This window comes from Mustela putorius, unplaced genomic scaffold (genome assembly GCF_011764305.1).
Source record: "Mustela putorius furo isolate JIRA1106 unplaced genomic scaffold, ASM1176430v1.1 tig00000695_pilon_pilon_pilon, whole genome shotgun sequence".
Lineage (NCBI taxonomy): Eukaryota > Metazoa > Chordata > Mammalia > Carnivora > Mustelidae > Mustela > Mustela putorius.
In genome coordinates, this window is record NW_025421447.1 from 7,179,999 (window position 1) to 7,206,878 (window position 26,880).

The 26,880-nt window shown below is 62.8% G+C and overlaps 2 protein-coding genes across 14 annotated transcripts in view; both read left to right on the forward strand.

Moving 5' to 3' along the window:
• DNAH2 (dynein axonemal heavy chain 2) overlaps nt 1–4,572 on the forward strand; it is a 78,115-nt gene extending 73,543 nt beyond the window's left edge. For 3 of the 4 annotated variants that reach the window (XM_045083301.1, XM_045083303.1, XM_045083302.1), the window contains 9 exons: nt 1,618–1,809; nt 1,940–2,124; nt 2,356–2,584; nt 2,655–2,806; nt 2,925–3,039; nt 3,440–3,616; nt 3,726–3,800; nt 3,961–4,111; nt 4,251–4,572. In XM_045083301.1, the coding sequence (XP_044939236.1) occupies nt 1,618–1,809; nt 1,940–2,124; nt 2,356–2,584; nt 2,655–2,806; nt 2,925–3,039; nt 3,440–3,616; nt 3,726–3,800; nt 3,961–4,111; nt 4,251–4,405 (1,431 nt within the window). In that variant the 3' untranslated portion in view covers nt 4,406–4,572. Of the gene's footprint in view, nt 1–205; nt 532–1,617; nt 1,810–1,939; nt 2,125–2,355; nt 2,585–2,654; nt 2,807–2,924; nt 3,040–3,439; nt 3,617–3,725; nt 3,801–3,960; nt 4,112–4,250 lie in introns of those variants that run through there. The other variant, XM_045083304.1, reaches the window with a different exon arrangement.
• Nucleotides 4,573–5,044: 472 nt separating this feature from the next.
• On the forward strand, nt 5,045–26,824 carry KDM6B (lysine demethylase 6B). 10 transcript variants are annotated; one of them, XM_045083325.1, is made up of 24 exons: nt 5,045–5,169; nt 11,964–12,080; nt 17,024–17,143; nt 17,384–17,526; nt 17,619–17,760; nt 17,970–18,068; nt 18,173–18,392; nt 18,478–18,570; nt 18,655–18,816; nt 18,924–19,124; nt 19,220–19,564; nt 19,675–21,857; nt 21,944–22,070; nt 22,176–22,281; nt 23,070–23,275; nt 23,389–23,453; nt 23,536–23,607; nt 23,701–23,849; nt 24,007–24,121; nt 24,221–24,408; nt 24,533–24,674; nt 24,954–25,080; nt 25,171–25,341; nt 25,461–26,824. In XM_045083325.1, the coding sequence occupies exons 5-24, from the start codon at nt 17,624–17,626 to the stop codon at nt 25,482–25,484; spliced, it is 4,932 nt and encodes a 1,643-aa protein (XP_044939260.1). In that variant the 5' UTR covers nt 5,045–5,169; nt 11,964–12,080; nt 17,024–17,143; nt 17,384–17,526; nt 17,619–17,623; the 3' UTR covers nt 25,485–26,824. The 10 variants fall into 10 exon arrangements, with proteins under 10 accessions (XP_044939260.1, XP_044939270.1, XP_044939262.1 ...); XM_045083335.1 differs by having other exon boundaries at nt 23,539–23,607; XM_045083327.1 differs by lacking the exon at nt 5,045–5,169 and adding an exon at nt 5,782–5,900.
• The last annotated feature ends 56 nt before the right edge of the window (nt 26,825–26,880 follow it).

Below are 26,880 nucleotides of genomic sequence, written 5' to 3' on the forward strand. Positions count from 1 at the left end.
ACAGCATACAGTTACCCTACTGATCTGCAGGGCCTGCTAAGCCTTAGGTCATGTTTATATATGTGTAGATTTCTGGGCCCTTTATTCTGTTCATTGGCCAGGTTGTTGATATTGGGGTCAAAAGACACAGTCTCAGTGACCCTACAGCTCTGTAATAGTCCTTGCTAGCTGATACGGCAAGTCTCTTTACCTCATTCTTTTTCAGGCCACTCGTGGACTTTTATTCTGCAACAGAATTGCTGGGATTAGCTTAAGTTCTACCAAAAAAACCTCTTGATCAGTTTGGAGGAAATCAACATCTTTCGTATATCACACCTCCACATTCATGATTATAGTATATCTGTCCATGTAGTCTTTATTTCAATCAAGTTTTTTCATTTTCACTATAAAGATTTGTGAATTTTTATTTATTCCTGGAAACTTTACATATTTTGGTGTTGTCAATGATAGTATTCTTACTCTAATTTTTTCACTACGTTCTGTCTGTCACAGATGCATCATCTTTTTTTTTTTTTAAGATTCTATTTACTCATTTGAGAGACCGCACAGGCAGAGCAGCAGCAGAGGGAGAGGGAAAAGCAGGCTCCCCGCTGAGCTGGGAGCCTGACATGGGGCTGGATCCTGTGACCTGGAGACCATGACCTGAGCCAAAAGCAGACGCCCAACCCTCTGAGCTATCCAGGTGCCCCAATGGATGCATCTTCTTAAAAGCACTGTGTCAACAACATATTGCTGTCCTGCTCAAGACAGAAAGTGGCCAGGGGCACCAGGCAGCTCAGTCGGTGAAGCGTCTGCCTTGGGCTTAGGTCATGATCTCAGGGACCTGGGATCGAGCCCCACATCGGACTCTGTGCTCAGGGGGGAGCCTGCTTCTCCTTCTGCTTCTGCCCTTCCCCCATTTGTGTTCTCTCTCTTGATCACTCTCTCTCTTTCAAATAAATAAATAAAATCTAAACAAAAAACAAAAAACAAACCCAAAACAGAGAGTGGCCCTCTGACTCCTGGTGAATCAAGGCCTAATGGCTCCATCTGGTCATAGCTCTTCTGACCCCACCTGGGTCCTTGCCCTTGACTTCAGTTAGACTCATCTTCTCACTTATTCTCTGCGTTGAGCCTCTATCCCTTCCATTCTTTCCATCTCCATGAAACCAACGCCCTCCTGTCAGCCTCATTATCTCTTTCCCCTCAGTGAGACTCTGCCCACCTTGACCCACGAGGGCGTTCACAAAGTCTGAAAAATCTATCATACAGATAGATATGACCCCCTTAATCTACCCTGAAACTTTGCATATGGCTGCGTATAGATTTTTGTCCATTAATAGCTGCATGTACTATCAAAAGGGGGGGTGGGACAAGAAGGTAGAGCTGCCACTAGCCCACACAGCGCCCGTGTGCAGATGAAAGAAAGAAAGGCACCCACCTAGTCCTGTGAATTGGTGCACATCCTGGCATGCAGATCAAGGGCTGGATTTCAGCTTTCACTACCCCCTTCAGCCAGCGTCCTTGTGCAGTGAGCAACCTCCACAACCGTACATGGTGGTGCCAGTGGCAGGGCTCAGCATGATGCAGGTCATCCCATGCAGGACATCCCAATAAAATGTCCTGCATTGTCCCCAGGGCCTGAAGGCTAACATGACACGTCTTTACCAGCTGATGACGGAAGCACAATTTTCTCGCTGTGCCAAACCTGCCAAGTATAAGAAGCTGCTGTTTGCCCTCTGCTTCTTCCATTCTGTGTTGCTGGAGCGCAAAAAGTTCCTGCAGCTTGGCTGGAACATCATCTATGGCTTCAATGACTCTGACTTTGAGGTTTGCACCAATAGGGGCCTGTCACCCCAGGCCCGCCTGGTGGGGTCCCGGTGGAACCGTGGACAGAAAGCCCCCATTGGATGAGTTCCTGCCTTAACGGCGTGTGGGGACGGGGGCGGGGCGCCCACAGGTGTCAGAGAACTTGCTGAGTCTCTATCTGGATGAGTACGAGGAGACCCCGTGGGATGCCCTCAAGTACCTCATTGCCGGTGTCAACTACGGTGGGCATGTGACAGACGACTGGGACCGGCGCTTGCTCACCACCTACATCAACGACTATTTCTGTGACCAGGCTCTGTCGACCCCCTTTCACCGGTGAGGTGGGGAGGGGGCACGGACACGGGCCCAGAGAACAGCAGCCGCCTGAGGGGGCAGGACTGGGGCCAGCGGGGGAGGGGGCGTTTGAGAAGAGGCCCAGTCTGTGGGGTTGGAAAGGGAGCAGGAGCAGGGGCGGAACTTGGGGCTGCGCAGAGTGGCTGGGATCCTGGCCTGGTGCTGAGCCCCAAAGGCCCGCAGCGCGGTGATGGTCATGCCGGGGGCCTTCAGGTTGTCAGTCCTGGAGGCTTATTTCATCCCCAAAGACGGAAGCCTGGCCTCTTACAAGGAGTACATCAGCATGCTGCCAGGCATGGACCCCCCCGAGGCCTTTGGCCAGCACCCCAATGCTGACGTGGCCTCCCAGATCACTGAGGCACGGACTCTCTTTGAGACTCTGCTGTCCCTGCAACCCCAGATTACTCCTGCCAGGGCTGGAAGCCAGAGCCGGGAAGAGAAGGTAGGAGTCTGCCGACAGCTGAGGGAGGGTGAGCAAGGAGGCCCGCCACTCAGGGTTCCCGCCATGCCAGGTCCTCGAGCTGGCCGCTGATGTGAAACAGAAGATCCCTGAAATGATCGACTATGAGGGGACCCGAAAACTGCTGGCCATGGACCCCTCTCCTCTCAATGTGGTCCTCCTGCAGGAGATCCAGAGATACAACAAGCTTATGGAGACCATCCTGTAAGATGGAGGGGGCAAGAGGAAAGGGCTTCCCCCACCAAGGCTCCCCAGCCCCGCTGCCCAGGGATGGCTCTGCCAGGCCCCTCCCATCTCTAAGCTCCCACCTTACCCTGCTCAGATCCTCACTGACAGACCTTGAGAAAGGCATTCAGGGCCTCATCGTGATGTCTACAAGCCTCGAAGAGATTTTCAATTGCATCTTTGATGCCCACGTCCCTCCGCTCTGGGGAAAGGCAAGATTGCATCACTCTCAGACCCCTGTGCCCTCCATCCCCTGGTTCTGGGAGGCATATGGCAACGTGCGGTGTGCCTGGGTTTCGGAGCCAGAGAGATTCAAGGCGGAGATCCAGCTCCGCTATTCACAGACTGGGTTTGCACGGAGTAATTAACCTGGAAACTGAGGGCAAGCTCCTTGCCCCCACCCCCAGGACATTTCAAGGATGCTCTGTACTGTGTGTCCCTCTCTGTCGGTGCTTCTTTCCTGGAAGCTGGCTTTTGGAGAGGTTGGCCCAGGGGCAGCTAGGAAATGGGCTGACATGGCAGATTTTCTTCCAGATCTGCCCCAAGCGCTCGAAATCAAGATTTGAGTGCAAGAGTCAATGAGTACGTAACACGCCCTATTTCCTCCTCCAGGCATATCCCTCACAGAAGCCACTGGCTTCCTGGACCCGGGACTTGGCCACGCGCGTGGAACAGTTTGAGCTGTGGGCCAGCCGTGCCCGGCCTCCTGTGATCTTCTGGCTGTCTGGGTTCACCTTTCCCACCGGCTTCCTCACTGCAGTGCTGCAGTCCTCAGCTCGCCAAAACAACGTGAGCGTGAGCGAGCAGCCTGGGAGGCGGGATGGGGGGTGGGTGCTGGGGGTGCGGATTTGCTCTGCTCCTTAAGGATCCTCCCTTATGCTCCCCCTTGAATCCCCAGATTCCGGTGGACAACCTCTCTTGGGAGTTCATTGTTTCCACCGTGGATGACAGCAACCTAGTGTATCCGCCCAAGGTGGGAGCAGAGGTCTGGGGTGGGGAGGGTGCTGGGAGTAAACCGCGGGAAAACAACTGGTTAAGAAGGGAGAAGAGAGATGACACTTTGGGGGTGCTGGCAGCCAAAGGTCTTCACTTCTCCCCCAACTTGCCCCCCACCCTCCAACGTGTCTTCCCAGGATGGAGTCTGGGTCCGTGGCCTGTACCTGGAGGGCGCTGGCTGGGACAGGAAGAACTCCTGCTTGGTAGAGGCGGAGCCCATGCAGCTTGTCTGCCCCATGCCCACGATCCACTTCAGGCCTACAGAAAGTCGCAAGAAGAGCGCCAAGGGTGGGCTGCCTTCCAGTCCTTAGTTTGGATCCTAACCCACCCTGGGCCCCGCCCCTCCCCCACACCTGCTGGGGCCCTGCTCTCTCCGAGGCGCCCCGGGGCTCTGACATATGACTCCTCCTCCTCTCCTTTCCCCCAGGTATGTACTCCTGTCCCTGCTATTACTATCCCAACCGAGCGGGCAGCTCAGACCGATCCTCCTTTGTCATCGGCATCGACCTCCGATCGGGGACCATGACATCTGATCACTGGATCAAGAGGGGCACTGCTCTGCTCATGAGCCTGGACAACTGACAAGGCCTCCTCTTCCTCCCGGCTTGAGGGAGGGTCGGGGACTCTGGGGACGGAGGCTGGACTTAACGGGGGCCACAGAATGGGGGCCGGGAGACAGCTAGGTGTACTGGCCATAAAGGACGAAGAATTGTATAGGAACTCAGAGCAGTAAAATGCCTTCAACCGTAGCCCTGACTGAGCCTCTCAATGGGGTGCCGGGAGTCTGGGGAGGGAGGAAGCCCAGGCCTTACGGAGGAAGGTACTCCCGCGCGCTGCTAAAGGATGGGGAAGGAGCTAGGGAAGTAGGAGGCCAGGAGAGGAAGGGGGCGTGGCCTTGAGCGAGGGGCCGGGCGGTGGGACCTGAAACGGGAGGGGCTAAATTTCGGGGCTGGCCCTGAGCAGGTGGGGCGGGGCTTACTTCGGAATGGCGCGTGATCCGAATGGAATAAGGGTTTGTCAGGCGGGGCTCGGGGCTGGACCCGGTACGTTGCACCCCGAACCCGGCACCCCGCATCCGGCATCCTCCTGCGCACCAGCGCTGAGGCGAGTGGGACCCGCAGAAGGCGGGGCGGGGCCCGAGAGAGGGACTCCCGCGCGCGAAGGGGCGGGACCACGGGGAAGGGGGCGTGGCTGGGGCGCACGGGGGGCGGTGTTTGTGTTGGAAAATCCAACTGCGCCACGGGGCGGAGCGGCCCCCCCCGGCCCTGGCCTGGGAGAGGGGGGGGCCCGCTCGACCCCCTGGGAGACCTCGGGGAGCCTGAGCACCTGGGACTCCCCAGAAACAGGTAACGGGGAGCTGCGAGGGCGTCTGAAAGGGGGAAACCCATCTCCGCGCAGGGGTCGGGACGCCCGAGTCTCAGGACCGGTAGAGCCGGGGATGGACGTTTGGGTCTTGGCAAAGGCACTAAAAAGAGACCGGGGCGCAGGACGCCAGGGTACCCTAGAAGAGGGCGGGGCGGGGTGGGATGGGGTAAGAGCGGGGAGGCAGAAGAGTTGGGGGTGCAGGTGTCCAGAGGGGCCTGAAAGGGCTCCCAGTCCCCCTCGGGCTGGGATTCCCCTCCCCGACCCTGGGCGGAGCGGGGCGGGGCGGCTCCTGACAGAAGGGCAGGACTGAAGGTCGGAGTCCGCAGCTGGGCCGGTGCGACCACCCCCTGCTGTCGGGCGTGGCCCGGCAGGCAGGGGTCTCCGGGCCCGGGGCCACCTCTGGGTGTCCCTCCGGTTCTCCGCACGGTGAGGTGTGTCGCCTCAGCCTTGCCCCTCACGGCGGGAGCGCCGGCTAACGGCCTCCCTGCTGCGGCCTTCGCCTCCATCCACTCCGCCGCACCCCGCTAGCCCCTCCATCCCTGGGCTGACCCCACTCGGCCGCTCGTCGCCCTCGCCGGAGCCGGCTCCGTGCGGACCTTCCCAGCGCAGCCACGAGATGGCGAAGGCGAGACACGCAGCAGGAGCCGCGGGAGCAGGGTGGGCGCTGTGGCCCGGAGGGCGGCCGAAGCCCCCCGCCCGGCCCGAGAGAAAGGTGGGCGGGGGTGCGCCTCTGGCTTCCTGTCATCTCTGCCCCTCACAGGAAATTGTGGGCGGGAGGGCGAAGGGCAAGAGGTGGGGAGGGGGCTGGGACTCAGTCTCCGCCTCCCCGGGCCGCGGTAAATAGTGGGGAGGGGGCACGCGGCTTGGTTACTAAGCGACGCAGATTCGCTTCCTGTCTGCTGCGGCTGATGGCCGTTACCTGGGGACCGGGCGTGGGGGGGCGGTCTGTGGCGAGCGGGGGGCGGGCCGACCGCGGGGAAGGTCGAGGGCGGGACGCCTGCTCCCCGGGACCCGGAGAGCCCGGGAAGGACGGAGGGGACGACGCGAGCCGCGCTGCCGCAGAGGAGGGCGCCGCGACCGTCCGGGGGAGGCGGGACCCAGGCGCGGCCCCGAGCGCCGCTCCGCTGGCCCTCCCGGGGGTTGCTTGCCCTGTTGCCGGAGTAACTGGAGAGCCAGACTCGGGAGCCGGATTCCCGAACTCTCGCATCCGGCCAATCCGCTCGGGCGGACGGCCCTGACATCAGGGCCCTGGCAGCCAATGTGCTGGAGGCTTCATAGAGCCACAGGAAAGGGGCGAGGGGAGGGGGAGAGGAGGAGGAAGGCGGGAGGGAGCTGCTCGGGACCCGCACGTGCACTCCCACACGCTCGCGCCCACCCTCCTCCCTCCTCCGCACGCGCCCGGGTACCCCCCTGCGCCTGCGCGGCGAGTCGGCGCTCGCGGCACACGGTCCCCCCACCCCCCATTTGAGTCTGTGTTTGCAAACTAGTCCTGGGCTGCGCTCCTCAGCCTCTGGGGACCTGGGCGTCTGGACTCGCCGGTCCTCTCTCGCTGGGTCTCGAACCTTTAGTGCCCAGCCCTGCGTGGGCGGGGCCGGCTACCTGTTTCCCACCCACCCCCCAGCTGGCGCCCCACTCTCCCAGGTGGGCTGGGCGGAGCTGCGGTTTCCGGCCCCTTAGGCTCCGCAGCCGCCTTCCCGGGCTCCGGCTGAGGTTGCCTCCCTAAGGGGAACAGAACGGGTGTTTGCGCCCCTTCCCGAAGCTTCACTCGCTTGGGCTCAGCTGCTGTAGGTGGCGGGGGAGGGCGCTACGGGGAAGCCCCGGACGGCCCAGGTGCCTCTTGCGGGCCCTGACGCCCCTTTTTCGCGGGAATTCCTCCCCTCGGCTGGCACACCAGAATCCTTTCCATCCCTAACGTGTCCTCCCCGCTCGCCCCCGTGCTCTTTGCATTTCTCGGGGCTCCCTCTGGGCTGTGTGTCCCGGTCTCCACTCGTCCTTCTCGGCTTCTCCCGGTTATATAACTCTTCCTCTCGCCGTGTCCTGGTTTCAACTCCACAGACTCCGCCCTGGAACTGCGCGGGGAGGGGCTGGAGAGCTGGGGACCCAGACAGGTTCCGGCTGGCGGCCGGCTGGGCCACGGGGGATCCCGCAGATGGGAGACGGAGCCCCGCGGGACCCGGTGCCCCCGTCCCTCACCTTCTGCCCCCGGCCCCCACCCGCGATCTCGCCCGAGAGAGAGAAGGCATAGTATCTGCGAGAGGCGTGTCGGGACTCCGTCAGAAATGTGGGTTGGGAGGTCAGGGCTGGAGGCGGGGAGGAGGAGCCTTAACAAGTCCGAGTCCCGGGGACTGGAGCCGCATTGGGGGTAGAAGAGATAAAGGCAAGCCGCCTGGGTTCCTTCCCTCCCCTGCTTTTTGGGCTCCCAGAATTCCTAAGGCTATTTCCCAGGAAGCTTAGCCAAAGGCCCCTTTCCGCCCCTAGGGGTCAAAGGTCTGTGCTAGAGGTGGCCTGGGATGATGTCACCAGTGCACGTGCCCTGGGACGGATGCCAGGCTGGAGGCCTCCTCCCCTTTCCATCCCGCACCCCCGCCCCCCAACCTCTGCCCCGAGTCCGGTTCCAACCCCGTGCCATCTTTTCTCCCTCTCCCTTTCCTTGGCCTTAGCAGCCTGCAGGTGGGAAACCCTGGCCTGGAGTTTTGTGAGGGGGAGGGGCACGGGTGTGGTGTGGCCCGAAGACTTTGCCCCTTTGCTGGGCTACGGGAACCCTGCGGCATTTTGCCCCAGATTGGTGGGGAGAGCTTTCCTTCCCAGCAATTCCTCCCTTTGAAAGAGCCTCCCAGCCGTCTTTCTGTTTTTCCACCTGCTGCATTGCCAAGTGTCCTGTTGCCCCTTTCCCCATTTTGAGTTGAAGGGGGAGTGAGTGGTTGCAAGATAGCAACTCCCTGGAGAGCTGCGTGTGGTGTGGGAGGGGTCACTGGACCGTAGCTCACCTCTGATCTGGATCAGTGACACCCCAGCAGTGAGGAAGAGGGTCAGGAAACGGTCTCAGACTGAAAAGTCAGGGTCTTTATTCTGTGTGGGTGGGTGGATCACTGAGGGAGGAGGGCTCCGTTCATAGCTGCCGGGGCTTTTCCCTATTGAGTTAATTCCTGGGGTTTGGTTATAATAATTGGGAAAAAAAAATTCATTTTTCTTGTAATGCACCTTAGAGCTGTCAGATCAGACCCGGATTCCTTTCTCAGCTCTGCCACTTAGTGGCTATAGGGACTTGGAAAGGTCACCACCTTCCAGAGCCTTATATTCTTAATCTGGAAAATTTAAATATCAATACATACCTTCTAGGCGGGGGGGGGGGGGGGGGGGGGTTTGAGATAATTTATGCTAAGTATTTATGCAAAACACTTAGCACAGGGCCTGGCACAGAATAAATACTGCACGAAGGGTTGTTAGGAAAGGCTCTTTCTCGTTAAATGTGGATAGTTATTATTTTTACGATGAAGGTTATTCCACTGGCTTCAGCCTGGCCAGGACCTCAGGAGTTGGTCAGGGAGGAGTGGGGAGTTGGTGTTAATTTGGTGGGTGGGAGGGAGGGGGGCTCGGGATTAGCTTTCCCTGCGTTGTGCACTTTATTTGATGAGGGCTTTAGTCAGATTTGTATTGCTTTCTTTAGGATTATTAATTTTATTTCTCTCCTCTTGGAGAAGAAACAACTCAGACTATTCCTCTGGCCGTGAAAATAAAATAATTGTATTGTGGTTCCTGATTTTTAAGCAAGACCCGGGTCCCCTCCCATGTTGTTCTCTGGGGCCTTTCCATTTAGCAGAGGGACTCCACAGTTTTCTTTGCGGGGACCGGGCTTGGCTGAGGGGTGTGTAAAAGGTTGGGTGGGTGGGTGGAGGGAGACTAGTGCTGGGGGCTGGGGGGGGGGCGGGTAGTTAAAGGAAGAGACCGGAAGGGAGGAGGAGGGAGCCTGCTGGTGGGGAGGGAGGGAGGGGAGGAGGAGGTGGAGGAGGAGGAGGAGGAGGAGGAGGAGGAGGAGGGAGGGGGTTGGGGAGAGCCTGCTACAGTTCTTTGTTTGACTCCGGGACTCAGGGACGGGGAGGAGGAGGGAGGGAGGCAGAGGCTGCAAGCGCCGGGGCAGGCCCAGGAGGCAGAGGAGGGACCGTCTCCCCCGCCCCCCCAGCCCCCACTCCCCCCCCTGCTGCTCCCCCCCTCCCTACCCGGACTCCGGGGGCACCGCCGGGGGACAGACACCCAGCAGGTAACCCTGGCCTGGCTCGCCCTCCCTTCTCGGATTTTCCTCCACACCCTCCCGGATGACCCCTTTCCCCGATTCTGTCTCCCCGTTTTTCTCTGGCCTTGCCTCTTTCCCCTGGCCTTCCTTGTTCCATCTCCCCCACTTGGGCTTGTCGCCTGCTGGCCGCGCCGCTGTCTCGTGCAGCCCGACTCCCTTCCCCTCGCCCGGCAGCCTCTGCGCCCTAGGTCTGCCCGCGGCACCTATCGGGGCTCTGTCTTGCTGCTTCTCTGGGCTTTGCTTGCCTTCCGACCTGTCCCCTGGGGCTCTGAGTAAGGAGGCAGTCCCTGTCCTTTTCTCGTTCCCCCTGTTCCCCGCCCCCCCAACTCTGGCCCCCTTTCTCCTTCTAGCAGTCTCTAGGGGTGGGGAGAGAACCGGAATTTGGGGGGCCCTCTGGAGGGGCAAGGGGCTGTGTGTCGCTGGGGAAAGGGTCTGGGAGTGTGTGTGGGGTGGGGGTGGGGGCAGTTGGAGACCTGGCTGCCTCCCTGTTGTCCCTTTAAATGGCCCTCACATTTCTGGGGACTCTTGGGGGGGAGGTGGCAAGCTGCCTGCCTGGGGGGTAGGGCCCTCGGTTTGTGCACACAATCAGGGGTGGTAATGATTTAAAGGGACAGGCTTGGTGTGGCCACTGCCACCCGGAGCCGGCGGGAGGGGGAGCCGGCAGGCCGCGTCTGGGGAGGCTGGATCTGTAGTGGGGCCTGCCAGGTCCAGGATGGTGTGGCTGAGACCTGCAAGGAGGGGTGACAGCTTGCAGGGGGAAGGGAGGCACTCAGCCTGGGCCTTCTCCTGGGCCCCACCTTTGGGTGCTTGGACTCCTTGGCCAAGAGCCCTTGAGTGCAGACTGTGGAGTCTGTGGGCCATCAGGTGGGGACTGCTGGTGGGTCTGCAGGTCAGCAGCCAGGCCTGGGCACTTTGGAGCTGGCTCCGCAGCTTCCCCTTTTGTTGTTTGGCTCTGTGCACAAGAAAGCCCCAGCCCCTCCCCCAGCTCTCCCTTCCCGTCCACATGCCCCCCCCCCCAACACACACACCCACCCCAGCTGTTGGACAGATGAATTAGAGCCTCCGGCTTGGGGCCAGGGCTGGTGAGGGATTAAAGCTCTGGGGCTGGCCCTTTAAATGGCTGTTGGCCCCTCCCCCCCACTCTGGTGTCCAGACACCCCATACACACTCCTGTGACCCCCTTGGCTGCCCCTCACTCCTTCTTTGGTGTGTCCTGAGGCCTGCCACTCCCCTCTCTCTAGGCTTGACCTTCCCCTCCAACACAACCCCATACACAAACACTACACACACACACACACACACACACACTCTCTCTCTCTCTCTCTCTCTCTCTCTCTTTCTCTCTTTCCCCACACATTCTCAGCATCTCTGTCCTGGAAGATTCCTTCTCCAGCAGGAGAACTTTGCCTGTCTGGCCTCCCTAGCCTGCAGCTGCCCATGACCTGGCACACGGAGGGGCCCCGCCTGGGTCAGGAGTAACATCTCCCTCGGCCCGTGTCGTCAGCAGCCCCGGCACCTTGCTGCACATTGCATCATGGAGGTTGGGGGCTGGAGGCCTGAGTCTCTGGGGCAGGGGGAAGGATGTCGGCTGGAAGGCCAGGGAATGGAGAGACTGCACTGGGAGCCCGAGTGTCTGGGACCTTAAAGGCCGAGCATGGTTGCTAAGGAGGCAGAAACCATGGGTCCCTGAGGAGGACTGAGTCTGAGGACGGGCAAGACTTAGGTGTGATCCGAGGTGGACACCTGATTCTTGGCCCTGGACTTCTGTTAAAAGACCTAGCTGTTTGTCTGTGACAGGAGGGGAGGGGGTGGGCCTCTGTCACCTTCTTGGGCCACATAGAGGAAGGAGGTGATGGAGAAACAGGATATGGCCTTGAGGGGTGGGATGGAAGGGAGGCTTGCGGCAGAGGCCATGTCCAGACCCAGGCCCGGAGTCAGTCCTTGTTCGGAGAGAGGCTCCTCCCCGCTGGGCCCGTTCGTCTAGTCTGGCCACCTGTGCTGCTCGCAGAGACCTGCCTGTGCCCGCCTGGGGGAAGGGGAGGGGGCAGAGTCCAGAGGGTGGGGTTGACTGGTGTCGTGATAAGGTGAGGGAGGAGGCTGAGCTGAAGGCCAGGGTGCGCACACCTGGGGCTGGGATGGAGGCTGACTTGGGTGTGGAGGTCAGAGGCAGACGGGGCTCCTCTGGGACCCGGGACTCAGCGGGAGGGGTCTGTCCCAGGAGGCATCATGAGTAAGGTGTCCACCGCCGACCTACACAGATGCCATCGCCTGTGCCTCTCACCCCCTGCTCCAAGCTGCTTCCTAAAGGGGAAGAAGGCTGGAGGACCACTTTGGGGATGGCTTTTTCTGGTTGCCACAGAAACAGGTTCTCCCATCCCATCTGACCACCAGCGGCTGGTTGCTCCTCAAGAAGACAGGGAGCACAGGAAGATACTCCGGCCTGGGAGACCCCACTTCTAACTGGCTTTTTTTTTTTTCTTTCAGGTTCCCCCAGGCACCATGCCAGCCCGGTAGTACCACCCATCCCACCCACAGTGGTCTGCTGCACCCCACTGCTGGGGCACTGGTTCCAATGAGACAGGACACATCAGATTCCATCTGGTAAGTCCTGCCCCCGAGCAACACCTCCCCCAACCCGCAACAGTCCTGCTCGCTGCCACATGCTTGAGGAAGAGTGGTACGGTCTGGATCATGCCCACTCCCCAGAATGGTCCAGTCCAGCTCGTGGCATGCATCCCCCCATGTGATGCTGGAGTGGTTCAGCCTTCCTGGTTTATGGAGCCCCCCCTCTGTTGCCTCTGAGTGGTTCAGCCCGGTGCTTCACAGCCTCTCCACGACCACCAAGCCCCCCCCTCCCCCTCCGGACACCCCTGTGCTTCAAGTCAGTTGCTTATTGAATGGACTTGAGCTAGAGTTTGCAAGCGGTGTGGTAGAGGTGAGCTACCCTGGAGGGATTTTTCTTGGGGTGGGGGTGCCCTAGAAGAGTTGTTGAACAGTCTGGTTTGTGGATGGTGATTGGAAATTGATTCGGAGAGGTAGTGGAGGCCCCTGGCACAAGCGCCTACTGTTGCCATGGCAATCGTGGCATCTCACCTTTCCTTCCAGATCCCTTTCTGGTCCGTCCTGTTCCCACTGCACTACAGCGATTGCAGGCTGCCCAGCACCTTAAGTCTTAGCCCTCTTCTCCTCACCTCTCTCTTTCTGCCAGTTTTCTGCCTGAGGCTCTGTAGGCCAAGCTTCCATCCCTCATTCTCTAGGAGAAAAGATGATACCTAAGCCGGGACTTGAGTTCTCCGAGCGTGTGCCGCTCTTCTCCGCTACTCACTGAATTTTTGAGTGGGACTGTTTTCTCCTCTGTGTCTCTGTTTGGCAGGATGGTTTGCACATTGGGTTACCTCAGTGGAATTGTGTTGAATGAATGTGTTAACTGAATGCGCTCTCTTGCCAAGAAAGCAATGGCTTCTGAGATCTGCTACACAGTCTTCTGCCCACACCCACTGTAGAGGACGTGAGACATTTGGGATGGTAGAGATGTCTCTGGTAGAACCCCGGGGGCAGGCTGACCCAAGAGATGGCCTGTGAGGATAAAACCAAGGGATGGAGACTAGGACAGAGGCCTTCTAGAAGAGTGCAAAGAGTTGAGGCCCTGGGAAGAAGCCCAGCCCTTCCACTCTTGCAGAGTGAACTTCGCGAAGTTACATAACCTCTCTGAGCCTCAATTTCCTCATCTGTAAAATGGGGTTAAAAAAAAAAGTACCTCCTACCTTAGGTTTGGGGTGGTGGTGGGGGGACGTTTTAAAAATGTATGTTTAGTGTTTAAACACGGTGGCAGGCATGTAATAAGTATTCACGAAATGCTAGCAATTACCATCATAATGGGAGCTGCAGGGAGCTGGGAGGATAAGCAAGGACCTTAAGGAATAGGACAGAACTTGATTGAAGGCAGACAGACGCCCAAATATTTGACTCAAACAGAAGGATCACTGATCCAGCAAGCGTCAGGATTCCGGGCAGTGAGGCGAGGAGTCAGCAGGGTCAGCCTGCTCCAGTGTTTCCCAGACTCTGTTCAGGAACATGAAGGCAAACCCAGAAGGGCATGTGCAGAGACACACGTGATCACGCAAGTGATGCAGAGGCAGACCCAGACAAAAGACCGAGACAGGAGCCAGGCAGACACACAGACAGAGACAGCCCTTCAGAGTCATGTAGGCAGGCATAATGACAGGAACGCGTCCGATGCAGGCCCTGAAGGAGACAAGATGAGCAGATAATGCAGGTGCACTGAGACAGACACCGGGACCCACACACAGCCGACCTTGTCAGACACACTGGGGAACACAGCGGTCCAGTCAGAGGCAGACACAAGGCTCGCAGTGACACATAGCGGGCCGGGGCCGGCACTGTCACTCCTCGGTGGGGGGCGGGGAGGGGCCAGCGGCGGGGGAAGGCTGGGGAAGGGAATCCCGAGCGGGCGGCCTGCCCGGGCGGCTGAGTCACAGCGGCGCCCCAGCCGGCGGCCCTCCCCTCCGCCTCCCCCTCCCCCAGGTAAGAAGCGAGCCTGTAACCCCTCGCTTCCACCGGGCCGGAGGAGGCCTGGCGGGGACCGGGATGCGGCGGCGTTCCGGGACCGGCCCCCGCTCGGCGCGCGTGGCGCGCGTCTGCCGATCGCCTGCGGGGGAACACCGTGTCTGCGGGGTCTTGTCTGTGGCCGGCATGTGAGTCTGCGTGCGCACGTCTGGCCCCTCAGCCCGCGCCCCGCGCGGCTCCAGCGCTGCGCCGAGGGGCGTCTCGGGCTCAAGACCGCAGAGGGTTAAGTGGGTGTGATTGATGGAGTGGGTCTCTCTCGGGGCTGCGGGGGAGGGGGTCGGTTAAAGTCCCTGAGTCCAGAGCCCGGATGGAAGGGGCGGAGCTGGGCTCAGCCGGGAGTGCCCGGATGGAGAGGGCGTGGCCTCGGCAGGAGAAGAATTAACCCTTTCTGGGCGGCTGGCCCCCGAGACACGGGGCGGGCGGGAGAGGCTGGAATGGAATGTCTGCCCCAGAAGTATACCGTCCTCCCAGCCTGGCTCCGGCCGCGTGCTTCTTCCTCTCATCTGCCTTCGAGGAGTCTGTGGGCGTATGTCTTTGTGCCTGCCCGTGGTTGTCCCCTCCCCTCGGTTAGTAGGGACACCGGGAGTCGGGGAGGGCTATTCCTGCCCCAAAGCGAGAGTGGAGGTGAGAGTGGACCGCGAGCCGCCTGCGGGAACAGGTGTGAGCGGGGCGTCTAGGCTGGCGTTCGCGGGGAGGGGCCGTCGTGGGGGAAGACGAGAGGGGAAATTCCGCGGGACCGGTGGTGAGCGGTGTGTGGGCTGAGTTGTGTCTGCCTCTGACTGTGTGTCTGTGTGTGTTCAGGGAGGCGGGGACTGAGTCAGTCAGTGGGAATAGGGGAAGGTTTTCTGGGTGACTCACGCCCCCCCCCCACACCCCGAGCCTGAATCAGACCCCGAGGGAGGTCTTTGTACGGGAGGCGGATGGTGTGTGTGGGGAGGGGGGTGGCGGGGGGGAGTCAGGCGCCTGGGTCCCGGGTGGGGACAGGGATCCGTGGTCGTTGGCGAGAGTGAGTGTGTGCTTAGTGTACAGGAAGTTTTTGTTGTCCAGTGAGGGCTGCTGTGTTCTGAGTGCCGGCGTGGGGGGTTGCGGACAAAGGTGGAAACGGGCTTGGAGGAACGGGGCTCAGTGCTTTAGGGAAAGCTGAGTCAGTTCCCCGTGGGAAAGGGGAAGTGGTGGAGGGGAAGTGTCATCATCGCACTAGGGGAAGCTGCATTTCCTGGTAACTGGCGGCGCCCTGGGCGCCCCTTCGCAAGCGGGGATCTGTTCCCCTGATACCCGGACCCCCGGTCTCCCCTCCCCACCGCGTCTTCCCTTGAGTGGTCCGGGACTTGGGTCGGGGACTCTGGCCGGGGCTACACTGGGACCGGCGTTAAGCGCTCTGCTCGTGCCAGGGCTTGGGAACTGAGAGAAAAAGTCTGTGTGGCGAGGAGAGAGGGCTCAGGGCAGGAACTCCGCCAGAGCCGCGGAGAGGGTCCGCAGAGCCCGGGCGTGAGCCGGCCTCGGCGGGGAGGGCGCGCCGGGACCTGCGGGGTCCGAGAGCTAGCCTGTAAACAGACGACCTTGCCCCGCGGAGGGAGGACTGTTTTCCCCAGAAACCCGCCTGCCCTTGCGGGCTGGGTGGAAATTTCCCCACGGCGCAGACTTCTCTCGGCGAAGGCGAACTTTCCAGCCGCCCCCAGCCCCTCGTAGCGCGCTCTCCCCCGGCTTCCTGCCCGGCGCGAGCTCCAGCTGGAGCGCTGGCCCCGCCCCCGCCGCTTTGTACTCTACGCTCGCCTCTCGCAGCTCTTTGTACTCTAGACTCTCAATGGACCGATCCCGGGAGCGGAGCCGGCGCCCTACCTGCAGGGACGCGGGGTAGGCCACGGGGAGGCGCGGGGACGGGGAGCCTGGGTTCAGAGAGGCGAGAGGGAAGAACTGGGGCCAAAGGGAAGGTGCTCAGAAGGGGAGCGAGGCGCCCGTCGTGGGTCGAGGCAGCACCGACGGGAAGGGGCGGGGGGGGGGGTGGCGGTGAAGGAGGAAGTGAAACGGGTTCTGGGTTCTTTAAGGGAGTGGGCGGTGAGAGTGGGACAGGGGTGATGTCACCGCCTGTCGGGCCCCGCCCTCCTCCCTCCCGAAGGACCCCCCTCTTACACTTACACACGCCGCTTCCGCTGCGCAAGTAGCCACGTCACGGGCAACCCCCGAAATCCCCCCTCCCTTGGGGGGCGGGGGCCACGTGGGCCGCGGGGAACCGCGTGGCCCCGACGGGGAAGGGCACAGAGGATACGGGAGCCACGCGAGAGGGGCCACTCGGGACCGCGGTGCGCGACTTCTCACAAGTTGGGGGGATTGAAGGGAGATTTTGGTTTGGGGGATCGGTTGGCATTGAAGGTCTGGACAGGCGGGGAAGTAGAGGAGCTCAAGGAACTGGGTACGAGGCTGGGGGCCTGACCGTGGTTTGGGATGGGGTCAGGCGTCGGGGATGGGGCGCTCAGGTCGCGGCGCGGGCGGGTCTGGCTACCGGAGAAGTCGCCGTGACCGGCCAGCCCTCCGCAGCTCCCGGAGGCACTCGGGGTGGGGGGCGAGGCAGTGCGCGGGGTTAAGTGAGGAAGGGGAGCGACCCCTTTGCCTGAGCGGGGTGTCCGTTGGCTGTCAGTCGGTCTCACGGCGGCGGGGCGCGGGGCGGCTTCGGGCGGTCGCGGCGTGAGCGCCGGTGGCTCCGCGGGTGCGTGGGACTTGCGGGTAGCGCCGTCCGCCAGGCCGGCCCGAGCGTGCGACTCGCCGCCTTCTCGCGCTAGGGTCCCGGGCCCCGCCGGCGCCGCCGGCCCGAGCGCCGGGCCCGAGGTGGAGACCCTAGGTGGGAGCCACGGGGTCACACCGGGGTCACCCCAGGCCGAGCCCGTCTGACCGGCTCCGCCGCCCCTCCTCCCCCGGCCGGCAGCGGCCGGGCTCACCTCGCTCTCATTGGTCCCGGCCAGGCTGTTACTGAGGCGGAGACACGGGTGATGATTGGCTCGCTGGGGAGAGAGGAAGTCCTGTGATTGGCCAGATCTCGGGAGCTCGCCGACGCCGGGAGAGGACGCTCCCACGGAGGCCGGGTAAGCAGCCGCGCCGCTGTGCGTCCGCCCCAGTGGCTCCCGACTGCGAGCTGCCGCCGGCCGCCTGGGCTGCTCCCAGCCCTCGGTCCCGGCGCCTCGCCGTCGCCCTGGGCCGCCGGGGGCCTCCCCTCAGGGAAAGCCGGGGCGGACGCCCAGTGCAGATGACCACCCGGCCCAGCCCCGGGCCTCTGTCGTGTGCTGGCCGGCTCACCTCACTCCTTCTCCTCCTCTCCTTTGTAGAATTGGCTGTGAAGGGCTCTGGGTGGCCGTCTGGGGGCAGTGGGCACTCCTGTCAGAGCGGCTGGAGCGGGACCGTCGCCCCAGAGAGCTGGGGCAGGGGGCCGTGCCCGATCTCCAGGGCTCCTGGGGCCACTGCTGACCTGGTAAGGGACAGGCCGGTGCGGGTTGGTGGTGTGCAGGCTGCTGGCTCAGGCTGCGCCCCCACTGAGACTGTAATCTCTTCTCCCTGGCTCAGGCTGGATGCATCGGGCAGTGGACCCTCCAGGGGCCCGCGCTGCACGGGAAGCCTTTGCCCTTGGGGGCTTGAGCTGTGCTGGGGCCTGGAGCTCCTGCCCGCCCCATCCCCCTCCTCGTAGCGCATGGCTGCCTGGAGGCAGGTGAGAACTTGGGGCCTCTCTCTGTCTCCAGGCACCCTTCCCATCCCCTCAACTCCTCAGTCTCTGTGTCATTCTCTGGGTTTCTGCCATTCTGTGGACCTCAATGTCGTCCTCCGCTGCTCTCTCTTAGCTTTTCAGTCCCCTCCTTCCTAGGTAGAGACAGGACTGTGTAACGTTGTTGCGTGTTAACAGACCCCTTCTCTCTCTAGGTGCTCTGCCAGCATCGGGCAGCCCCCCCTCTCTGCGCCCCTACCCCCTTCACATGGCAGTAGTTCCGGGCACCCCAACAAACCATATTATGCTCCAGGGTGAGTGAAGATTCAAACGTGCTGGGGATGGGAGGTAAGTCTGGGGCCCAGGAAGAGTTCCCCGAAGCCTGACCCCAACGTCCGCAACCCCTTTTGCTCTGTAGGACCCCCTCCCCAAGACCCCTCCATGGGAAGCTGGAATCCCTGCATGGCTGTGTGCAGGCGTTGCTCCGAGAGCCGGCCCAGCCAGGGCTGTGGGAGCAGCTTGGGCAGCTGTACGAGTCTGAGCATGACAGTGAGGAGGCCATCCGCTGCTACCACAGCGCCCTTCGTTACGGAGGAAGCTTGGCTGAGTTGGGGCCCCGCATTGGGCGACTGCAGCAGGTAGGATGAGGCAGACCCTGGGACGGGGGCAGGATTGTGCCTCCGCGCTCAGTACCCTCATCTTAATGTGTGCTTCTGCTCTCAGGCCCAGTTCTGGAACTTTCATGCCGGCTCCTGCCAGCACCGAGCCAAGGTCCTGCCTCCCCTGGAACAAGTGTGGAACTTGCTGCACCTCGAGGTGAGACCGGGGCCGGCTGGGCTAGGGAGGAGGCCCGGGCCAGGTATGGAGCTGTGTCATTCTCTCTCCCCTTTCTGTCTTCAGCACAAGCGGAATTACGGGGCCAAGCGGGGAGGTCCCCCAGTGAAGCGAGCCGCTGAACCCCCAGTGGTGCAGCCCGTGCCTCCTGTGGCACTCTCAGGCCCCTCGGGGGATGAGGGCCTCAGCCCTGGAGGCAAGCGCAGGAGAGGCTGCAGCTCAGAGCAGGTATGGTTGTATGTGGAAAGTTGAGCAGGGAAATAGCCGGAGGACCGGACTGGGGGACGGACCGGACTGGGGGACGGAGTAGGGTCTCACACTCTGTGTCTTTCTAGACTGGCCTTCCCCCAGGGCTGCCGCTGCCACCACCGCCACTGCCACCGCCGCCACCGCCGCCGCCGCCACCACCGCCCCCACCCCTGCCTGGCCTAGCCACTAGCCCTCCCTTTCAGCTGACCAAGCCAGGGCTGTGGAGTACCCTGCATGGAGACGTCTGGGGCCCCGAGCGCAAGGGTTCGGCACCCCCGGAGCGCCAGGTGAACTCCCGTCCATTGCCCCTCACTGCTTGGGTGCCAGGCCTGCGTCCTCTGTCCTCCGTCCCTCATTGGTGGCCCTCCTTCCTCTCCCACAGGAGCAGCGGCACCCGCTGCCCCACCCGTATCCATACCCGGCTCCGGCCTACACCGCGCACCCCCCTGGCCACCGGCTGGTCCCGGCCGCACCCCCAGGCCCCGGCCCCCGCCCCCCAGGAGCAGAGAGCCATGGCTGCCCGCCTGCCACCCGTCCCCCCGGAAGTGACCTTAGAGAGAGCAGAGTTCAGAGGTCGCGGATGGACTCCAGCGTTTCACCAGCAGCAACCACCGCCTGCGTGCCTTACGCCCCTTCCCGGCCCCCTGGCCTCCCCGGCACCACCAGCAGCAGCAGTAGCAGCAGCAGCAACACCGGTCTCCGGGGCGCGGAGCCGAGCCCAGGCATCGTGAGTGCCAGCGGTGGGCGCAGTGGGGCACCGGCCTGGGAGCTCCTCTTCAGGTGGGGGAGCTGGAGTGGCACTCTGACCCCCCCGCCACCCTTATCCTCCTCTCGCAGCCCGGCGCTGACCATTACCAGACCCCCGCGCTGGACGTCTCCTCTCACCAAGGCCGCCTGGGGCCCTCGGCACACAGCAGTCGGAAACCGTTCCTGGCGGCTCCCGCTGCCACTCCTCACCTGTCCCTGCCGCCCGGGCCCCCCTCACCTCCTCCGCCACCCTGCCCCCGTCTCCTGCGCCCCCCACCGCCCCCTGCCTGGCTGAAGGGCCCGGCCTGCCGGGCAGCCCGTGAGGACGGGGAGATCTTAGAGGAGCTCTTCTTCGGGGCTGAGGGACGCCCCCGTCCTCCCCCACCACCCCTCCCCCACCGCGAGGGCTTCTTGGGGCCTCCGGCTCCCCGCTTTTCTGTGGGCACTCAGGATTCGCACACCCCTCCCGCCCCCCCAGCCACCAGCAGCAGCAGCAGCAGCCCTACGGGGCCTGTGTCCTTCCCCCCGCCTCCCTACCTGGCCAGAAGTTTAGACCCCCTTCCCCGGCCCCCCAGCCCCACACTGAGCCCCCAGGACCCACCTCTCGCACCCTTGACTCTTAACCTGCCCCCAGCTCCTCCCTCCTCCTGCCACCAAAATACCTCAGGAAGCTTCAGGCGCCCGGAGAGCCCTCGGCCCAGGGTCTCCTTCCCAAAGACCCCCGAGGTGGGGCCGGGGCCGTCGCCAGGCCCCCTGAATAAAGCCCCCCAGCCTGCGCCGCCCAGGGTTGGGGACCTGCCTGCCCGAGGCCCGCGGCTCTTCGACTTTCCCCCTACCCCGCTGGAGGACCAGTTCGAGGAGCCGGCCGAGTTCAAGATCCTCCCCGACGGGCTGGCCAACATCATGAAGATGCTGGACGAGTCCATCCGCAAGGAGGAAGAGCAGCAGCAGCAGGAGGCAGGTGTGGGCCCCCCGCCCCCCCTGAAGGAGCCCTTTCCATCTCTGCAGCCTCCGTTCCCCAGTGACACAGCCCCGGCTGCCACCGCCTCCGCCTCCGCCGCCACCACCACCACGGCCGCCACCACCGCCACAGCCACCCAGGAAGAGGAGAAGAAGCCACCACCAGCCCTGCCACCGCCGCCGCCTCTTGCGAAGTTCCCACCCCAGCCCCCGCCCTCGGCCGCCCCGCTGCCCCCAGCGGCCGGTCCGGCTGGCCTGCTCAAGTCCTTGGCCTCCGTGCTGGAGGGACAGAAGTACTGTTACCGGGGGTCTGGAGCAGCTGTTGCCACCCGGCCCGGGCCCTTGGCCACCACTCAGTATTCCCCCGGCCCCCCGTCAGGTGCTACCGCCCCACCACCCACCTCAGCGGCCCCCAGCGCCCAGGGCTCCCCGCAGCCCTCCGCTTCCTCGTCATCTCAGTTCTCTACCTCAGGCGGGCCCTGGGCCCGGGAGCGCAGGGCGGGCGAAGAGCCAGCCCCGGGCCCCATGACCCCCGCCCCACCACCCCCACCCCTGCCTCTGCCCCCTGCTCGGTCTGAGTCTGAGGTGCTAGAAGAGATCAGTCGGGCTTGTGAGACCCTCGTGGAGCGGGTGGGCCGGAGCACCACAGACCTGGCGGGCCCAGTGGACGCGGCGGGCCCGGTGGACGTGGCGGGCCCGGTGGACAGTGGGACTGAGCGACTGCTGCCTCCTGCCCAGGCCCGGGAGGAGAGCGGTGGGGTGGGGGCGGTGGCAGGACCAGGCAGCGGCAAGCGGCGGCAGAAGGAGCACCAGAAGGAGCACCGGCGGCACCGGCGGGCCTGCAAGGATGGTGTGGGTCGGCGGCCCCGAGAGGGCAGGGCAAAGACCAAGGCCAAGGCCCCCAAAGAGAAGAGCCGCCGGGTGCTGGGCAACCTGGACCTGCAGAGCGAGGAGATCCAGGGGCGCGAGAAGGCCCGGCCTGATCTCGGCGGGGCCTCCAAGGCCAAGCCACCGGCAACTCCGGCCCCTCCACCAGCTCCTGCACCCTCTGCCCAGCCCATGCCCCCCTCCACCCCCGGGCCTGGGAAGAAGGCCCGGGAGGAAGCGGCAGGGCCCCCTGGTGTTAGCCGCGCTGACATGCTGAAGCTGCGCTCCCTTAGTGAGGGGCCCCCCAAGGAGCTGAAGATCCGTCTCATCAAGGTAGAGAGCGGCGACAAGGAGACCTTCATGGCCTCCGAGGTGGAGGAGCGGAGGTTGCGCATGGCAGACCTCACCATCAGCCACTGCGCCGCCGACGTGGTGCGCGCCAGCAAGTAAGTGAGGGGCCGGCGCCTGGGACCCCCTGCCCCTGCCAGGTCACCCTGGTAGCCCTGCCCTCGTCTGTCTGTCTTCCCTGCAGGAACGCCAAGGTGAAAGGGAAATTTCGAGAGTCCTACCTTTCCCCTGCCCAGTCTGTGAAACCGAAGATAAACACAGAGGAGAAGCTGCCCCGGGAAAAACTCAACCCGCCCACCCCCAGCATCTATGTACGTGGGCCACCCCTGCCATCAGACTCGCATCCGTGCTGGGGGCCGGTGGGGGGTGGGGGTGGGCCCCGAGCCTCACCCCTGCCCTGTCTCCTCCTGCTGCAGCTGGAGAGCAAACGGGATGCCTTCTCGCCAGTGCTGCTGCAGTTCTGTACTGACCCTCGGAACCCCATCACCGTGATCCGGGGCTTGGCGGGCTCCCTGCGGCTCAGTGAGTGTGGCAGGGGGTGTGGGGCAGAGCCATCTGAGGGCCCCCGAACCTGGAGACCCCCGGCTGGCGGCCAGCACAAGCCCTCCTCAGTCCTACGTAGGCCGTACTCAGTGATGGGTCTGCCGGTCTCAGGCTTTTCTCCCATCTGTGTGTGTCCCCAGCAGCGGGCAGAGGGAAAGGGATGTATCTCAGGACCCGGCTGGAGTCCCTTTCAGTTTTCTTGGCAGTGAGAGTGAGGGCACGGATTACACAGGGCCTGGGTCAGCCCATGGTTTGAGGCTTTCCCTCTTCCAGTCCTTTATTGTGCAGAATTTCAGACAAAGCTACAAACGTAGGAAGGGAAACCACACAGAAGCATAAAAATCACATCTCCCGTGTACCCAGAGCGTCCTTTCTCCCCACATGGCCTCCCTTCTCTCCGCTGAGCTCCTGGAAGCACTTTCTAGGCTTTCACTTCACCCCATCTCCTTGGATCCAGTGATGACTTAAGGAAACTTCCATTCATTGAGCACCTCTTGAGTGCCAGGTGCCGTGTGCCTGTGGCTCCGTGCACACCCAAGGACATGGCTGGAGGGGCCCCGGCTCAGGGCAGCATTGGGAGGTGGCGTTGGGGGTGACCCAGATGAGAGCCTGGTCTGGGAAGGGCCAACTGCCCCAGCTGCCTGTGGGGCTGGCCTTGTCCCCTGTCCTCCTGGGCTAACCCTGCATCAGAGGCTCAGGGAGTAAGAAAGCCCACGCTCCCTGCCCTCTGCCCCTGCCCCGACGCCCTGCTCGGTCCTCCCTTGCAGACTTGGGCCTCTTCTCCACCAAGACGCTGGTGGAAGCGAGCGGCGAGCACACGGTGGAGGTACGCACGCAGGTGCAGCAGCCCTCGGATGAAAACTGGGATCTGACGGGCACACGGCAAATCTGGCCTTGCGAGAGTTCCCGCTCCCACACCACCATTGCCAAGTACGCACAGTACCAGGCTTCGTCTTTCCAGGAGTCCCTGCAGGTGAGGGACGCACGCCTGGCTGGACCCAGGGGTAGGGATCTGGGGGCTGTGATGGGGGCACCCCGGGGCGGGTGCTGACCCAGGCCTGCGCCCACCCCTCTGTGGCCAAGCAGGAGGAGAAGGAGAGTGAGGATGAGGAGTCTGAGGAGCCAGACAGCACCACAGGGACCCCTCCCAGGTAGGTCCATTTGGGCCCTCCCCTTCCCCACTCCTTAGTTCTCGTGCCTCTCCACCAACCCGTGCGCCCTTTGCCCTGCCAGCAGCGCTCCCGACCCGAAGAACCATCACATCATCAAGTTCGGCACCAACATCGACTTGTCTGATGCCAAGAGGTCAGTGGGGCGGGACCAGAGCGCCGCCTGGTGGGCAGAGTTGGGTGCGGGGGCGGGTAGCCTCTCACTTCCGTGGCACCTTTGCCCCCGCAGGTGGAAGCCCCAGCTGCAGGAGCTGCTGAAGCTGCCCGCCTTCATGCGGGTCACGTCCACCGGCAACATGCTGAGCCACGTGGGCCACACCATCCTGGGGATGAACACGGTGCAGCTGTACATGAAGGTCCCTGGCAGCCGGACGCCAGGTGCGCTCCTGGCAGGGGCGTGCGTACCTGCGAGGTGGGGCGGAGGGCGGGGCTGCTACCAGGGCCTCCGCCAGCCAATGAGGGTGCGAGGGTGGGCCGGGCGCGGAGCGCAGGCTTGACCCCGGCCAGCCACGCCGTTTTCTGTCGCCCCCTGCAGGCCACCAGGAGAACAACAATTTCTGCTCCGTCAACATCAACATTGGCCCTGGCGACTGCGAGTGGTTCGCGGTGCACGAGCACTACTGGGAGACCATCAGCGCCTTCTGCGACCGGTGCGCGCCGCCCTGCCTCCCTCCCGTCCCTCCGCCCGTCCGACAGGCCCGGCCCGGGGTCCTCAGACTTACTCCTCTGACCCTGTGACCACCCCGCAGGCACGGTGTGGACTACCTGACTGGTTCCTGGTGGCCGATCTTGGATGACCTTTATGCTTCCAATATCCCCGTGTACCGCTTCGTACAGCGACCCGGAGACCTCGTGTGGATTAATGCGGGCACTGTGCACTGGGTGCAGGCCACCGGCTGGTGCAACAACATCGCTTGGAACGTGGGGCCCCTCACTGGTGAGAGGGCGGGGGCATGCGGGGCGGGAGTGCAGCCTGCTGTGAGGAAGGGGCCTGTCCGCCACGGTCCCGGCTGGCAGCACATCCTCAGTCTCCCCCCCCCCCCCGCCCCCCTGGCCCGCAGCTTATCAGTACCAGCTGGCCCTGGAACGATATGAGTGGAACGAGGTGAAGAACGTCAAATCCATCGTGCCCATGATTCACGTTTCCTGGAACGTGGCTCGCACGGTTAAGATCAGCGACCCGGACTTGTTCAAGATGATCAAGTGAGGGCCCCGTGTGGGAAGCAGACCCTCTCCACCTGAGCAGGCCTCGGTCTAGTGCTCCCTGTCCAGCGCCACCCGGCTCCCCACCTTACCCCGTGTCCCGCACTGTGCCCGCGTTGGGATGGCTATGGGCCCCGGCTCCCAGGCCGTTTCTTCTTCTCTGATCCAAGTAGACGAAAGCCACACGAAATGTCAGCTGTGACAGCTGCCCAGGTCAGGGACTGTGACCCCCCCATCCCCCTCTGGCCCTCACCGCGCCCTCGCCCCCACCGTGTGCAGGTTCTGCCTCCTGCAGTCCATGAAGCACTGCCAGGTGCAGCGCGAGAGTCTGGTGCGCGCCGGCAAGAAGATCGCTTATCAGGGCCGCGTCAAGGACGAGCCCGCCTACTACTGCAACGAGTGCGACGTGAGTGCGCCCGCCCCCGACTGCCCCCCTCCCTGTCCGTCCCCGGGACTGCCCCCACCCCCCAGCTGATGGCCCCGCTCCGGGTCCCAGGTGGAGGTGTTCAACATCCTGTTCGTGACGAGCGAGAACGGCAGCCGCAACACGTACCTGGTGCACTGCGAAGCGTGCGCTCGGCGGCGCAGCGCGGGCCTGCAGGGCGTGGTGGTCCTGGAGCAGTACCGCACCGAGGAGCTGGCGCAGGCCTACGACGCCTTCACGCTGGTGAGGCCCGGGCGGGCGGCAGCGGCGGGCGGGCTCTTCCCCTTCTCCACTCCCGCGGCGCACCCGCCGCCGCCCAGCCCGCCGCTGAGCTGAGCCCGATGCCCGCTTTCTCCCTGCAGGCCCCCGCCAGCACGTCGCGATGAGGCCGGACGCCCCGCCCGCCCGCGCGCAGGGCGCCGCGGGGCCACCAGCACACGCCTGGGCTGGACCTAGGTCCCGCCTCTGGCCGGGAAGGGGGTCGGGCCCAGCCCTTCCACCCCATTGGCAGCTCCCCTTCACTTAATTTATTAAGAAAAAAATTTTTTTTTAACAAATAAGAGGAAAAAAGGAAAAAAAATGGGAGACGGGGGAGGGGGCTGGCAGCCCCTCGCCCACCAGCGCCTCCCCTCACCGACTTTGGCCTTTCTAGCAAGAGACACAAGGACCAGGCTCCGGCGGCGGCGGGGGTCACATACGGGTTCCCTCACGCCTGCCAGCCGCCCGCCCACCCGCCGGGCGCAGAGGCACGCGGCCCGTGCATGTACATAGACGTTACGGCAGCCGAGGTTTAATGAGATTCTTTTTATGGGCTTTACCCCTCCCCCAGGACCTCCTTTTTTACTTCCAATGCTAGCTGTGACCCCTGTACATGTCTCTGTTTATTCACTTGGTTATGATTTGTATTTTCTGGGTTTTTGTTTTGTTTTTTAGGGTTTTTGTTTTGTTTTGTTTTTAATTTATAACAGTCCCACTCACCTCTATTTATTCATTTTTGGGAAAACCCGACCTCCCGCACCCCCCCTTCCCCTAAGCCATCCCGCCGCCCCTCCGGGGACCGCCCGCCGCGGGCCTCTCCCTGCGCCCCAGTGTGTGTCCGGGCCCGGCCCGTCCGTCTCCGCCCGCCCGCCCGCCCGCCCGCGGCGCCAGCCGGGCTCTCATGGTGCTCAAACCCGCTCCCCTCCCCGACGTCCTGCACTTTCTTGGACCAGGCCCCCACTCCCGACCCAACCCCAGCCCCGCCTGAGGGTGAGCGACTCCTGTACTGTAGGGGAAGAAGTGGGAACTGAAATGGTATTTTGTAAAAAAATAATAAAATAATAATAATAATAAATAAATAAAAAAATTTAAAGTTTTAAAGAAAGAACTATGAGGAAAGGAACCCCGTCCTTCCCAGCCCCGGCCAATTTTAAAAACACGGACCATCCCCTCACACCCCACCTCCCCTCCTCCCCTTTTCTTTTTAAGCGTGAACCAGCCCAGGGCCAGGGCCTCACTGGGGCAGGGACACCCCGGGATGAGTTTCTCCGGGGATTTATTTTTGTTCCGTGGGTGGTTTTTCTCTCCCACGCTGGGGCTGCGGAGGGCTGGGGGGTTTACAGCCCCGCCCCCTCGCACTGCACTGTCTCTCTGCCCTAGGGGCAGAGGGGTCTTCCCAACCCTACCCCTATTTTCGGTGATTTTTGTGTGAGAATATTAATATGAAAAATAAAATCAGAGAAAAACACCCGGTTTTGATAACGTGCTGGAGCTCGCGGGGCGCGCACGCGGGGGAGGGCTGCG